The sequence below is a fragment of the Neopsephotus bourkii genome, unplaced genomic scaffold (genome assembly GCF_033783945.1).
Source record: "Neopsephotus bourkii isolate Nb327-2 ecotype Australia unplaced genomic scaffold, CSIRO-AGI_Nbou_v1 NB_272, whole genome shotgun sequence".
NCBI lineage: Eukaryota > Metazoa > Chordata > Aves > Psittaciformes > Psittacidae > Neopsephotus > Neopsephotus bourkii.
In genome coordinates this window covers 8,620,855-8,635,339 of record NW_026900781.1, presented here as the reverse complement: position 1 = coordinate 8,635,339, position 14,485 = coordinate 8,620,855, and the positions used below count along the sequence as shown (strand labels likewise).

Here is a 14,485-nt window from a genome sequence, read left to right as displayed (position 1 = left end):
GCTTGAGCCCCTTTTCACAGTTCCAGACTATCAGCTCTGGTGAGGCATGGAATTGCTCCATTTTTCCACTCACAGCATTTTTTTGTTGTGGCAGGTATTTATTTTGCTCTTGGTGTCCTCTGCTGTTTGGAGTTTACTTGGAGCTAAAGGAAACAGGCAGAGGCTGCTGCATTCTACATTCTTGCTGATCTGCCCCAGATAATATGTGGCTCTTGTATAACTATTGTATCTCATGGTTTACACTAAGCTGTCTTAGAGATATAATTTTGCTTTAGGTAGAGAATAGGCCATGGAATGGTCCAAAATAAAAGCCTCTCCCTAGACAGTCATGATTTTTAATATATGTCTACTAGATTTTCCAACACAGACCACATACTTTAATCTCATTAGGTATGATGCATTATAATGTAGGCCAGGCCACATTTCTGAGGTCTTTGGACAGTTTCTGAGATCTTTGGACAGTATGTGTTGGTCTAAGCTAAAAGAGCACACACAGCACAGTCCAGTGGGTGTCTCCAAGAGCTCCACCACCAGAACACAGTAACTAAAAGGATGTGAAAATTAACTCCAGTTACTTACCAAACCTGGAATAAGTAGTAACCTCTTGCATATGTAAATCAATTGCATATTGCTAAATAAGGTAGATGGAATAGATTCTAATATGCAATGGCTTTGCAATGTCAGTACACTAGACTTAATGAATCATAGAAGGGTTAAGTCAGAATGGAACTTAATGATCATCTACTTCCAACCCCCTTCTAGTGGAAGGGACACCTTCCACTATTACCAGGTTGCTCAAAGCCCCATCCAACCTGGCCTTGAACAATTCCAGGGATGGGGCAACCACAACTTCTTCAGGCAACCTGCTCCAGTGCTTCACCACTCTCATTGTGAAGAACTTCTTCCTAATAGCTAATCTAAATCTAGCATCTTTCAGTTTAAAGCCATTACCCCTTGTCCTGTCATTACATGCTCTTGTAAAAAGCTCCTTTCCAGATTTCTTGTAGGCCCCCTTTAGGCACGAAAAGGGAGCTATAAGGTCTCCCCAGAGCTTTCTCTTCCCCAGGCTGAAAAACCCCAACTCTCTCAGCCAGTCTTCAAAGGAGACTTTGCCCACTGATCATCTTCATGGCCCTCCTCTGGGCTCACTTGAGCAGATCCATGTCCCTCTTGTGTTGAGAGCCCCAGAGCTGGATGCAGTACTTCAGTAATCCCTGCAAGTCATCACACAGTGCTGGAAATTGAGTTTTCCATGTTGGGAAAGTCCACCTAGGGCTAGTAAAGGTCTCTAGAGAAACCACCTGGCTGAAGCTTATGGATGGAACAGGATCTGTATACAACAGAGCACTGGATCAAAGGAAGTCCCTATGACACTTTCTGATGGGCGCAGAGCAAGGAGAATGACTCATGGCCATCTGGGGAGAAGAGCACTATTGAAGGGCTAGCAGCCAACCCGAGCAGCATGGGGCTCTTAGCCATGTGGTCTAAGCAGCACCTAGTCTGAGGGCAGCTCGTGGCATGTTGCAGAGGTCTGTCTCCCAGGATGCCACAGCAGAACAGAACTGCTTTGAAAACATGCATTTTGAGAAGCTCTTGCAAAAAGACAGTAAGCAAATAAGAGTTGAAGACCAACCCCCCCAAAAAAAGAAAACAACCCAGATAAACAAAATAGAAACAGTAACAAGTATGTGTTCCCGCTGCACAAAAAAAAAAAGAGAAAACCCCAAACAAAACCAAACTAAACCTCCAGTCTTCAAATAAATACAAGCATCTGTCTAAGATTAATTCTTGCATTTACCAAAAGGTTCACGTAGCACCTTATCAACCCAACTACAAATAATTGCATCAAGGCAAAATTTAAGTGTCTCTCATTTTGAAAGTCCTCTGGCACTGCCAGGCATTATTACTTCCTATCTTTTTTCATAGTGTATCAAACTCTTATCTTATGCCCTATAAAGTGTCCTAGAGCTAAATGTTCATCTATGCCAGCATTTCATTCAAGAATAAAATAAGGGGAGTGGGAGAAAAAAGTTTGTGCTCTACTTTTCCTAATGATACCTTGTTTTGTAATTATTAAAAGCATCACAGTCCTTAGACAGCTGCTGACATACAGAAAATAAGGTCCTTGAAAGTGTTTGTTTCATCATATTTTAAGAATTAATACCGTAGGTCATGTTAATCAGTTTCTGTTATATGTAGTTTTCAAAATGCACTTCAGGGAAGAAAATGCTGAAATGACTAATAACAGCAAAGATATGAACTTTATTCGTTATATATCTAACTCTGAATGTGAACATTACCAAAGTACTTTGCCATCTTAAGTATTTAGGAAGCCTTAAATAAAAAATAAATCCACCTCATTCAGTGAAATAGAACATCCTCTTTTTCAAGCAAAAGAATTCAAATTTATTAATTTTGTAGCTATATTTTAAAATGAGTGTCAGCCCCTGCTAGATGACTGCATGATAAGTGTCCTGAAACTTCAGGAAAAGGCACTAAATTTTTCACAGCATTTGTGTTTCATTTTCAGTGTAATAAAAATATGGTGCCCTTTTAATAATGAATAATAGATCTTCTGGTATGATTTACATGCGTGGATTAAATGTCATATTTGAAAAGTTGCTGTTTTATTCATATTGAATTTCCCTCAAGTAAAACAAAATGGTACCCAGCTACTGTTATAATATTACGAGTACCTTGCCACACTGGTACATAAATATTAACCAGTTGATATACTCTTTAAAAATCTACAGATCTGTGAACTGTTCTGTCAGCAACAGTGGTTTTATATGCATATGAACTGATTTAGTGCTACGCCAAGTTCCAGGTACATTGTTCAATAAGAGTAGCAGCAGTGCTCACATATTTCTGAAGCTCACTATTTTTTTGCTGAAGTGCCAGTTCTGGAAGCCTGGCACAGAATAAGGACTGATGCTGAACGGGTGCAGCAGGACCCAGGGTTAAAAAGTACCTTGGGAAGCCCCACACTGACATGATTGTCTCTGCTTCTCCTAATCAGGGATGTACTGACATCCCAGGTGACTTGACAGCTCAATGAAAGTTTTTTAAATGTCACTTTCAAGCAATCTCATTGGCTTACAGTGCTTTTCACAATAGCTAAAGATTTCCTATCCGAGCTTTCCTTTCTGAACAAAACTTTCTTCCTAACAGGCAATATTTTTTCTGGAAAAACATTTCAGAAAAGTTTATAATTTATTGAAGATACTTGAAATAGAAACATTCTCCTTAAAACTTCCTTCTCTTACTAGATGAAAATACTCATGTACAGCAAAATAGTTTGGTTCTGATAACTGACATTTTTTAAAAGAGAAATATTTTTGCCACACTCCAATTTTCATGCCATTGAAGCCTATGAATACTTTTACTTTGAAAAGTTAAGATTTTTTCTTTTATAATTGCTTCATACAACTATTTTAATGTTTGCTGAACTAAGAAAAACTGACAACAAAAAAAAACAAAAACACTTTTCCTGAACAAAATTAAATTTTCACATACCACAACTCGTTTGTGCTCTTCAAGTCATTATTAAGCTGAAAAATGTGACATGCACCTGCTAACACTGGGACATGAAACAATCCTAGGACAAGAAGTAAAGATCCTATGAAGTAATAAGACACTGTTTTAAATACACCGCAAACGAAAATGTTTACTGACTACTTGAGTCTTATCTATAGTAGAATCTTAGCTACCATTAGCAGCAACAACGAAATTATACTAGTAAAATCCTTGGTCTAGTGTAAAGATGATGTTGACTTATCTGTGCAGGTGCTGCCAAGGACAATCTAATTGTGCAACTGCATTACTAGATGCACAGTAAACATACTTCCTTTCCTACCCTCTACTCAACTTACATTTCAGACCTGAGGAAAATGAGTACATGAAAAGTTTAATAACAAAGCTTCTTTACCGCCTGAGTCAACCTACTGCGTTTTTTTAATCTCATCTTGGGTTCACATTCAGTTTGTGTTATAACGTAGTGAAGTTTCAAAACAGCTCTTGCTTTATCTAAACCAGACAGCATTAACCCATCCAAATCTAAAGTTCCCTTTCACAGACTAAACATATGTCCTTGAAATGCAGTCTAAAACAAGTCCCTTTCAGCTCATGCTTCTGGACATTGCTATTCCTAAAAAAAAAAAAAAAAACCTGCATCAGTTGAAACAGGAATTGCATTTTATTGCAATCATAAGCATTCATAGGTGTTTTATCCAGGGTAATTCAAGTAAAAGAATGACTCATATGACTGTTTGGTCCTACTGAAAGCCAAATAAAATTTAACTTGAGCTACTAGGAGCTGCTGTCTAATAAGCAGTCAGAGGTTATTGGGGGAGGTAGGTTGACAAACTAAAGAGGAAGACAGCGAAGGAGGGGAAAGAATGGAAGCTGGCAAACTGGAGTAAAGAGCATTGATTAATGAACAAAAAACATTTTTGAAAGGTCGGGTGCGCAAGTCAGACTAGCCCTGAGGCAGATCTAACTTACATGACCAGCACTTTCTGTACGCAGCAGGTAACCCATGCTGACATCAACTTTGCCAACATGACAGGGTTATTATTTTTGGAAAGATGTAGTGTTCTGGAACAATTCTTCTAATATATTAGTTAAAACTAAGCTTTCCTTCAATATCAAATGTGCATGTCTTCATTTTCACCATATTTACACTGAACTTCTACCATTATTCTGGCCAATGAAAACAAAAGCTTATTCTTCATTTGTGAGTAGTTGCATTTTTCCCCATGTAATACATCCCAAGGCAGCAGTGCTGTGTCTAAGATTGTGTTCAAACCCAGATGTTCACCTGAAGCTCAGCACTAAGATTTCATGAAGTTTTGAAGTAGATGCTACCCATCTGAAGTTGAAATTTTCCTCATCTCAGCATAGACGGTTTCTCTTGAAACGTTAAGGTTATGGGCCAATACCGAGGTGGAAGAACAGAAAGGTTGAATCATCAAGGGTATAACACCTATGTCTCCAAAATGAGCTGGTGGAGAAGGTTCTCTAAAATGATGACATTAAGATTTTGCTGTCTTTATACCATAGTGAAGACAGGGAATCATCAGAAGATCATTTAATCCAGCTTCTCCACATGGTACCACAGTTTTAGTGGACTTGCCTGAGACCAGTACCCTGGTTCTCTAGACTAAAAATGAAGTTTTTTTGATTTAAATATCCTCTGTGAGACTCATAAAGGACTTTAAAACAAACTCTGGAAAAGTGGTAAAAGTACAAAATATTTCTCTCAGACCTTTGGATGAAGCTTTATAGCCACCTTTAAGCAGTTACTGAGGTGTCTACACAACCCAGTAGAGACCAACAGAAAGACAAGTATGTGGACTTTGCGCTTACTCCACAAATCAAGGGCTTACTCCATAAACCCAAGACAGGAGTTCTTTTGCATCTGAGAGCAGCTAGATAAAAGATGAGTCAATCTGAACGAGCTCTTGCTTAGTACTGAGAAGAGAGGCATGCAGTTTTGAACAGGGAATGTTCTTGAGGCAGGAGGAAAAGTGGCAGGAGCAAAAGTAGCAGGCAAGACTCAGAAGAAGCAAGATTCTGAAAGCAAGAAGCAGGGCATGCCAGTCATTCAGTTGTACTGCCTGTAGTCTTCTTTCAGTGGAGTCTAAGATGACAGCACTTTGTCTTCAAGGCAGTAAGCAGGATCCGTATGTCCTGCTTCTGGAGGAGTCTCAGTGATTTCTCCAACAGATACATGTATGTGTTTTAACATCATGTGACAGTCACATTCAAAGTTTCCCTCCCTCTATAAGTGATTCTTTTCATACCAGCAGATGTATTTACATACACAGTTCACTATCCATTTCACATGGTGCACAATTAAAAAGCAGAAAACGTGACTTAGCAGCACTTTAAATCACAAACCCAATAGCTGAAATGACCTATCTCCAAATAACTGAAAGCATCAATACCTTACATTAAAGTTGCTTTATCTGAAAGCTCTTTGGGATAGGGACTGCATTTGCGTTCCATATCTACACAACACCCCCAAAAGAGAAGGTGGGGAGGAAGAAATCTGTCATTCAGGTCATACTACAAAATAAATAATTGAAAATTGAAAAGATTCTCCTCCTCATTCTACCCATGTCTCATAACACACACACACCCACCCACACACACACACACACACACAAATAAAAACCCACACAGAGAGATGGAGGTTGTTCTTCAAACTGTAAAGAAGCTTTCATGTGCCAGAGAGTTTATTTGAGACCACTGTTTCAACCAGCACTAGGCATTAGCTACAACAGTGAACAACTGACACACAACAATCCTGCCACGCACAGCATGCTTAGGCAGGAAAATATGTGTGCTTCAGTCACAAAAGACAGAATAGAGCCTCAAGTGTTTGGGTTCCTTCCAAAATAATCCAAATGCTGCTTTTTTGGCAAATGGAGGTCAATGGAGCTAAAAACTCACAGAAGGATTTGGGCATTCATGTGTTTATATACACCCACTCGTTCATTTATTATTCTAAAGCTACTTTACAGAAATCAAATTACATAGCTGACAAGCTGCATAGATAAGAGAGAATAAAAGTAAAATTTAAAATTAGCTGACAACAGTATATGATGTAGTGTATATTTGGCACTTTTAGAGTGAGTGATGAAGGTTAACCTAGGGGAAAAAATTTGCACCTTCCTAAATTGCACCTTAAATTATTAAATAAATTATTAACATGATGGAATGCATTAAATATATAAGCCTGAAGGAGAAAGAGCAGATGTGTTTTAACTTTCAAAGCAAAGACAGCATATTTAAGAAGTGTTGCTTACTGTCTGGATACTTTGTTCAAAGTAGATTTCAGTGTTGTAGAAGTTTCCGTTGTGACTAACAGGCAGCGTCGTCCTGGCCTGAGGCTGCTCCTTCATTTTGGGCCACTCCAGCAAATCACCACCTAAGCGGCTGAGAACAGAAACTTTGAGAGTGTAGTGGCCTTTAGGGACCTTATCTTTGACTCCCCTTAGGCATTTGACGTGAATTTCTATCAGCTGTGGTGTCTTGGAGCAGTCAACCTAGGGAAAGGACTCTGAGTTACTGATCTGGGTAGAGCTAACTTAACTATACAATTAGCGAGGACAAATTTCTTCAAGAAAATAACTACTGAAAAGCAGACAACATACTTCTTGTTCAACCTGCAATTACTTATTTCTAACTGAGGATCTGCAATTAGGAAGGTCAAGTGTCACAGAGATGACAGATTAAAAAAAAATACAAATACTATTTATTAGTAGTATTTGGCATCTTTGGAGGGAAGGCGGAGCTGTTGAAGTATGACACCGGAAGCCATTAGTCTGCAACAATAAGGCAGAATTAACTGGAAAACAATACCTTCAAGAGTGTAGCATGCTTTGTAAGACAGGCACAATGCATGATGTGGTGAACAGGCTGCAGGCACAGAAAGACAGGGCAGGCCATGTTTTTATACTAATTATGAGTCTTGCCAAAGCTATTAGTGCTGTGTAATATGCATACTATACTTTCACCTTCCGATTATCATATAATCAGATTCTCTTAAAAATAGTAATCAAAGTGCAACACGTGTAGAGTTTAATAACAACTCCCTACAGGCACCTTTATTCCAAGTCCAGACAAAAGGAAACATCTGCTGCTTGCTGTTGACAAGATGTTGTCTGAGTTACAGAATGTTTAGTGTGGAATAAATGCTGTGCTGTGTATTAGAATTGTCTTTCTGGTGCTTTCCTTGAACGCACAGCTTATAGCACAGTGGTTGGCAGAGGGGAACAGACACAGCACTAGGATCCTTACAAGTCTTGCCTGAGTAAAGGTGTAGGGACTGTCCCACTACACCAGCAGATACTTCAATTCTGCCCAAATGCAATCTGCAGGGTCAGGCACTGAACAGGGAGTCCCAGCTTGGCCCCAGTATTGAATTCAATTGATAAAATTCCTTTGCAATAACTAATTATTTAGCTATCAACAGGGATTTCTTTTTTCCTAAGGAATCTATTTCTTCAAGTATTTTGAAAAAACATAGTGCTAGGTAGTCTTTTAGTGCAATGTGATACAAGAACCCATGCCACACTTCAGAATCAAATGGCTACTTTGACTACTAGGTTTAGTAGTCTCACAGTTTAAGCCTACAGTAGCTAATAATCTCTTCTTTAATCCTGTCTTGGATTTATTTTGGAAGAGATACCATATTTCCATATAGATAGAAAGCTTCTGGAATTAAATTAAGCAGTTACATAAACAGATGAATTTGTTAAACTCCCTTTTGTTTCTCAACACAAACCATACTTAACAACTAATCTGAATGACAATTATTTTCAGCTTAATTAAAAAATCTTAATTAACAATGAAGATTTAACCTTAATATTTTTGGTTTCTGAATCATATATGAAAAAATTAACATTATGTGAATAAATAAGACAATCTTTTTAAACCTCAAGGCAGGATTACTGATGCAGGCAGACTTCGTTATTAAACACATTCTAAATTAAACGCCTCTATGAATTTTATACTGAAATATATTGTGATAGTTTTGCATGCCAAATGTGACATTTTGTATTTTAGATTCATCTTCTGTAGTAATTTTGGAAATGTCATACAAACAAAGATTTTGTCATTTACCAATGGAATTACTATGCATGGCCGGTTAGCCATCTCTTTTCTGGCTCTTCTGGTTGTTTCAAGTCAGCAAGCCATAAAAAATCTTTATCTCTCTGAAACACAGCAATTTGGAAGATAATCGAATAGTGACTGGGGGGCAGAAACGCCAGTCTGAGGAATTATACCACAATCTCTCTTGCATTTACAACCTTCCTCAAAGCGAGTGTCAGTTGAGTAGGAAAAGGAGATAGAAGATTCATCATATTTCAAGCCTGTCTCATTTGCATGGTGGCATAGCTGTCTCATCTCCTGCTGAAAGACTTTGCTTGGCCAGCACTGACAAACTGTTTTGAAGAACTCTAGCCATGCCCAAATGATTCATCATTAATAGCTTTAGACATTCTCTTTAAGCATATGGTTACTTCTGCTGAGAAGCATATTTGAAAACCTGCTAATTTCTATCCTCTTAGACTATAAAAAGAAAAGAGAAAAAACAACACAATGCGAATGATCTAGTCATTTAGGAGTCTGCATCAGGAAAAAGAGCACTTTATGATTCCATGAAGAACACCTCACCTTCTTACAAGGTCCTGTTGCTACATTTAATCCAGCATTCAGAACTGCAAGGTTACCAAAGCTGGCTACCATTTCTTCTTCACTTTCATTCCCCTCTGCTTTCAACAGCTGACTTCTCACTCTGCAGCAGTTAGAGAAGAGGGAAGAACTATTCAAATGAAAGAAACTACAATTGCAGACCCAGAAAGCACTTGCTGTTGCAAATATATCACAGTTTGATGTTTTCTTTGAACATATCATAAGCCTTGCAGGGCACCCAGGAGAAACAACGGTGTACTAAAGCAGAGAAATGGCTAGGCTTCAAAAAGCGGTATACGAAAAATGCAGTCACAGCCCCAGTAATAAAACGGCGTTTGTCAGTCTGTGACACAGGTCAATACAAGGTACCTAAAGTTTCTCAGCTCTGTCTGGCACTGGGGCTCAGGTTCTAGGTTAAGAATACTAAAGTAGGAAGCCGTTGCTTCTGTTGACCCTTTGAAGACTCATTGACACCTTCAGCTGGAAAAGGTTTTTAGAAACCATTGGTTCCTTGAGAACTGGGTTTCTTTAAACTACTGAAAAAAAATATTTATATATATATACACACATAAAAATCTTCCCTTTTACAAAAATCTTCTGAATTTATGTATAAATCTTTTATCATTTATAAATCTTCCAAAAATCTTAATTTATATATATAAAAAAAAACCTATGTAAGTTATGTAAGTCGATATATAGGTGTACACACACACACGTTTTCTGCTGTATGTGAAGCATTAAGCCGTTATATGTTAACTTCTTGTTTAGTTAAAATAATTTTAGGGGGTAATTAGATCAACTCAAAGATTTTTTTTTTTTTTTTTTTTGTAAGAGAGGTCCCTGTGGCAACACAGAACACCAGCAAATAATATAAGGACATCCTTACATTGGGTAACCCAAAGCTGCCCTGTCTAGCGCACAGGGTACACAGAAGGAAAAGTATGGTGAAAAAACTTGCCCTAGATCACAGCAGGAGCAAATGCAAAACTAAGTCACTTACAATAAGCAGTGTAAAGCCATATGCTTCAGCAATCCCATCCCATCTTCAATAGACATAGAACTATGAGCAATTTCTCTATCTCAGCTCAGCACCAGTATCTAAATAGAAACTGCCCTAGGTAAAAACATCTGCAGATGCTCTGCTGACCTCAAAACACTTCAGTCTGTGCCTCCACAACCTGCTTTAAAAATCTAGTGAGGGTATGTTTGCCACACCAACGCTGACAGTGCTCCAGCCACTCTCACAGGTGGAGACAAAGGGCAGGTAGCAGAGCACAGACACAGCAGCTCTTAAGAGCTGGAGGCTGAGCAAGCCATTCACTGCAAGGAGCAGCCATAGGCCACCCTGGACATTCAGGGAGCTGCCTCCAGCATACTGAGAGGAACCATAGGGACCAAAGAGAAATCACTGCATCAGGTACACTTACCATTCAGGATTAACTTGGGCATCTACAGAGGCAATCAGAGGATAGGCTCTCTTAGGTTGCCAAGGCACATATTCAGTTAAGATTTTAGCCACAAAAGAAAACGTTAAAATCTAGTACTAAAAACAAACAAACAAACAAAACAAACAAAAACAAACAAACGAAACAACCAACATCATTTTCCTAGACTGAACTTCTGAGGTATTTCTTCAGTATTTCATTTTTTCCTTCAGTATTTGGTTTTGGAAAATTCCACTCCAGTGTCTCCATTCCTGTTTCCTCCTTTGCATGCTAGGTGATGAGAAGCCTCCACAAAATTAGCATGGTTCTTTATCAAGAAAATTACAGAAAGTGCAATCATGCTAAACATCCCAGGCTCACGCATGCGTGCTAGCTAGGTAACACATAGTTCAAATTCCCGTCTTCTGAAACAGATGCTCCAGTCTCCAAGTTCCTGGCACATTGCTACAAATCAGTTTCTACTCAGACCTTGCTTATGAGTTGTTTTTGGATTTTGTTGGTTTTGATTTTTAGAAACATATATATGCACAGTGAAACCACCACTGGTGCATAACTAAACTGCTTTCCTGATTCCTCTACCATTACAATTGTATCATGTAAATGCCCAGACAATAAGTGAACCAGTCAGAAGGTCAGTGTAAATGCTAGAGCCAATGACATACATGGAAGCTTTGCACAAGGCAGGACCTATGAGAACTGAGGACAAGATTCCAGTGCTTAGGATTGAATACAAGAAGCACAGGGTCAGCCACCTTTGAAGTTTTACCCTTGAGCTGCTGTCAAGCAATTAGGATCCAGATGGTCTAAATGGAAGTAACAGAAGATGAATGTAACGGTTGTTGAATGGCACTATCTAATTCATAGACCTGAAACATCTGAGAAGTTAACTTCTTTCCTTAAGAAGAATGGTCTGTTTGGAAAGTTTGTACTTATTTAGTTTCTCATGATGGAAATTATTTCACTTAATTTGTTTAGAGCTGCACTGACATAGGGGTTCATTAGGACACCCATTTGCTTGCAATTCAATTTAAAATTAAATACACTTTGTTGTTGATTTTATTACTTTTAAACTACTGTATCTATTGCCTTTATTAGCTGCTAATATACAATTATGAAGGTAAACAGTTTTCATTACTGAACATCAAACATTTAAATAAACGCATTTGATCTCTTTTCAGGTTGCACCATTTTTCTCCTTTCCCTCCTTTTGCTGGGTATTAGTTTGAAAAGGATAATTTATTCAGTGAAGTTAAGCCTCTTCTGTGCTCACCAACATGTTCATCGGCTGTCATAGCAGAACACAGCTTCCTTTGCTGTATCCACAACGGTTATTTCCTCCATTCATTTCTTTACAGGTAATTTGATGCCTGTACTTATCTGAAGGTCACACATAGCTTGATCACAAAAACACTGTTCCAATTCATATTTCCTTCACTCTCTAAGGGTAATTCAGAAGCAGAGATGAATGGTGCTGGGAGAAGCCATTTCATTTTTTGAAGTGTGCTATCTGTAGCATTTAAAAATTACAGTCCAAGCCATAAAATGGAGGTATCCAAAACAAAGGTTTCTTTCAAAAGCACAGGCTTATTTTTTTCTAGGCCTGAGGTTCTTTGTTTGGGAGGAGTTCCATTCATTAATATCTGTAAAGCACTAAAAGATTTTTGGAAGGAAAACACATTAGATAGAAGTACAAAGTAGCCCTTATCTGACATACCTTTGACAGAGTTCATGAATCCTGGCTCTCAACTTTTGTTTCTCCTGGTGAGAGACCTCCTTGTGGTGCTTTGAGACCAATATGCCAAAAAGGAAAAAATAAAAGGAAAAAAGAAAAAAAATTACAGTTTGTTTCCAAATGTACAGAAAAAAAGAACATGGAAATAAAAGCCATAAATGTGCAATTTTCCAAAGGTTTGACTTAGGTCTTCCACTTGAAGGTTTTTCAGAAGCAATTACGAATTTTCAGTCACAGTTCTTTATTCCATTATTTTTTCATGTTTACTCCATTATTTCCACTGGAAATTGAGCTCTAATCTTGTTCTAAAAGCTTGATCAGTAAAAACTGTATTTGTGCATGGTTGCCCTACTGTCCTTATTTTTACCATACCTAATACAGTCATATACACGCAAACTATGTATATACACCAGCGTGTTTGTACACACACACCAAAATGTAACACACAAAACACTTAAGGATGGATCACCAGAGAGCCCACAACTTTCTCCACTTTAAGTCTTCTCCAAACCTTGATGCCTTATCTCACCACAACTGTTTTTAGATAATTGGTAAAAGGAACTGGCATTTTTGGTGGTTGCAAGGTGTGGGAAGCTAGCCCACATGAGCAGCCCTCTCCCCCTGAAGTTCTGCAGCTGTCAAGCATGAAGCTAAAGGGCCTGAAGTTGTTTTACTCTTGCACAGCAAGCTGAAAAAGTCACTCCATTGAGAAGCCGGTCATCTTTTAGACTGCATTCTCTGTGCAAAACGTGAAAACTGTAATAATTCTGAAGGCTGTAAACTCAGGAAGGCAAATTATTTTCTCTGACCTGCACCATTAAGAGACCTCACTGAATATTCAAGGGCATTTCTTGTACCAGTATCTTCTACTGCTTTCCCTGAAATGAGCATAAAATGTGCATCCAACACTACCCAGGTACAAGAAGCTGCCCTACTGTATATGCTATACTCTCATATGAATAGTGTAAATTTATGTTCCACTGGCACCCTCATCAAGTCTCAAAGCCAAAAAAAAAAAAAAAATGTGGTAAGCAAACAATGCAATAGTCAGTGAAGAAAATTTCTCCATTGGAGGTTCCATATCTAGTTGTTGAAGTCTCTCTTCTAAATCCTACTTTTCTTGGACAAATATCTGGCTGTTTACACGCAAGCTTAGGAGTCAGTGCTGAAGACTAAGGCAAAGCTTCCTGCTTATTTCCAAAATGAAAATTGTCAGAGTAAAAAAAAAAACAAAAAAAACAATACTACAGAAACAAATTGCAAAACCCTGTGCGAACAACTTTTAGCATAACTTCTTTAACCCTGTAAAATGAAAGCAGATACAACATGGTCTCCTCAAAACACACTATGATTTGTTAGTAGTCCCAGCAGAGAGCCTCAGATGGATGCAGTAAATCCTCCAAGCCCTAGTCAAGCATCACGTATACACAACTATGAAGGTGACATGACCAACCTTCCAGCTGTCCATATGGCAGTTTTGTCATGGGCAACTCTCCCTTCACCACCTCTCCTCTGTTAGTGGGAACCAAGCCCTCCTGCTCCTGAACAGCTTTTGGCTTATGTTCACTGGGAGTCCCTGGAGCAGGACCAGGACCCATTTCTTTCCCACCTCCACAAATACTGTCACTAATTTTCTTTCCCCAACCCAATGAATCACCACAGACAATGCTTTGCCAGGAAGGGCTGGGAGCTGGCTCTAGTCCTGGCTCTGCTCCAGCAGAGCTGGTAGACATTTGGTTAGGGGAATTGGATCCACCCTTCCTGCCACTTTCCATAGCACAGTGAGGACTGCTGCCACTGGGGAATATGATAAGAGCAAGGGCAGGTTGTTCCCCAGCTGCCCCTCAGGGATGTGCTCTCTGAGACATAAGGGACCCTGTCCCAGTGGCAGCAAGGACTGTAGTCGTCCCTGCAAAGCATAGGCACCAGGCTGTCATGGCTGGGTCATTTGAAAGGGTGCCCAGCAGCAGAGCTCAAAGTCCCCGAGAAGGTTTAATGACAAAACTACCGATCAGAAAGACATCAGGTGTTTCCAGAGCTTGATGGCAGATGGGACAAGGTTTAAAAAGTTTTGGAATAGGCAGCTAAGGCTAAAATTTAGAAA

At 38.9% G+C, this 14,485-nt stretch overlaps 1 protein-coding gene across 1 annotated transcript in view; it reads right to left on the bottom strand.

The window, feature by feature from the left end:
• LOC133208425 (uncharacterized) overlaps nucleotides 1-14,485 on the bottom strand; it is a 79,411-nt gene that overhangs the window by 7,931 nt on the left and 56,995 nt on the right. The window contains exons 8-10 of the mRNA XM_061346251.1: nucleotides 10,632-10,741; nucleotides 9,187-9,334; nucleotides 6,813-7,052 (exon numbers count right to left, since the gene is read on the bottom strand). Of these exons, the coding sequence (XP_061202235.1) occupies nucleotides 6,813-7,052; nucleotides 9,187-9,334; nucleotides 10,632-10,741 (498 nt within the window). The remainder of the gene's footprint in view (nucleotides 1-6,812; nucleotides 7,053-9,186; nucleotides 9,335-10,631; nucleotides 10,742-14,485) is intronic.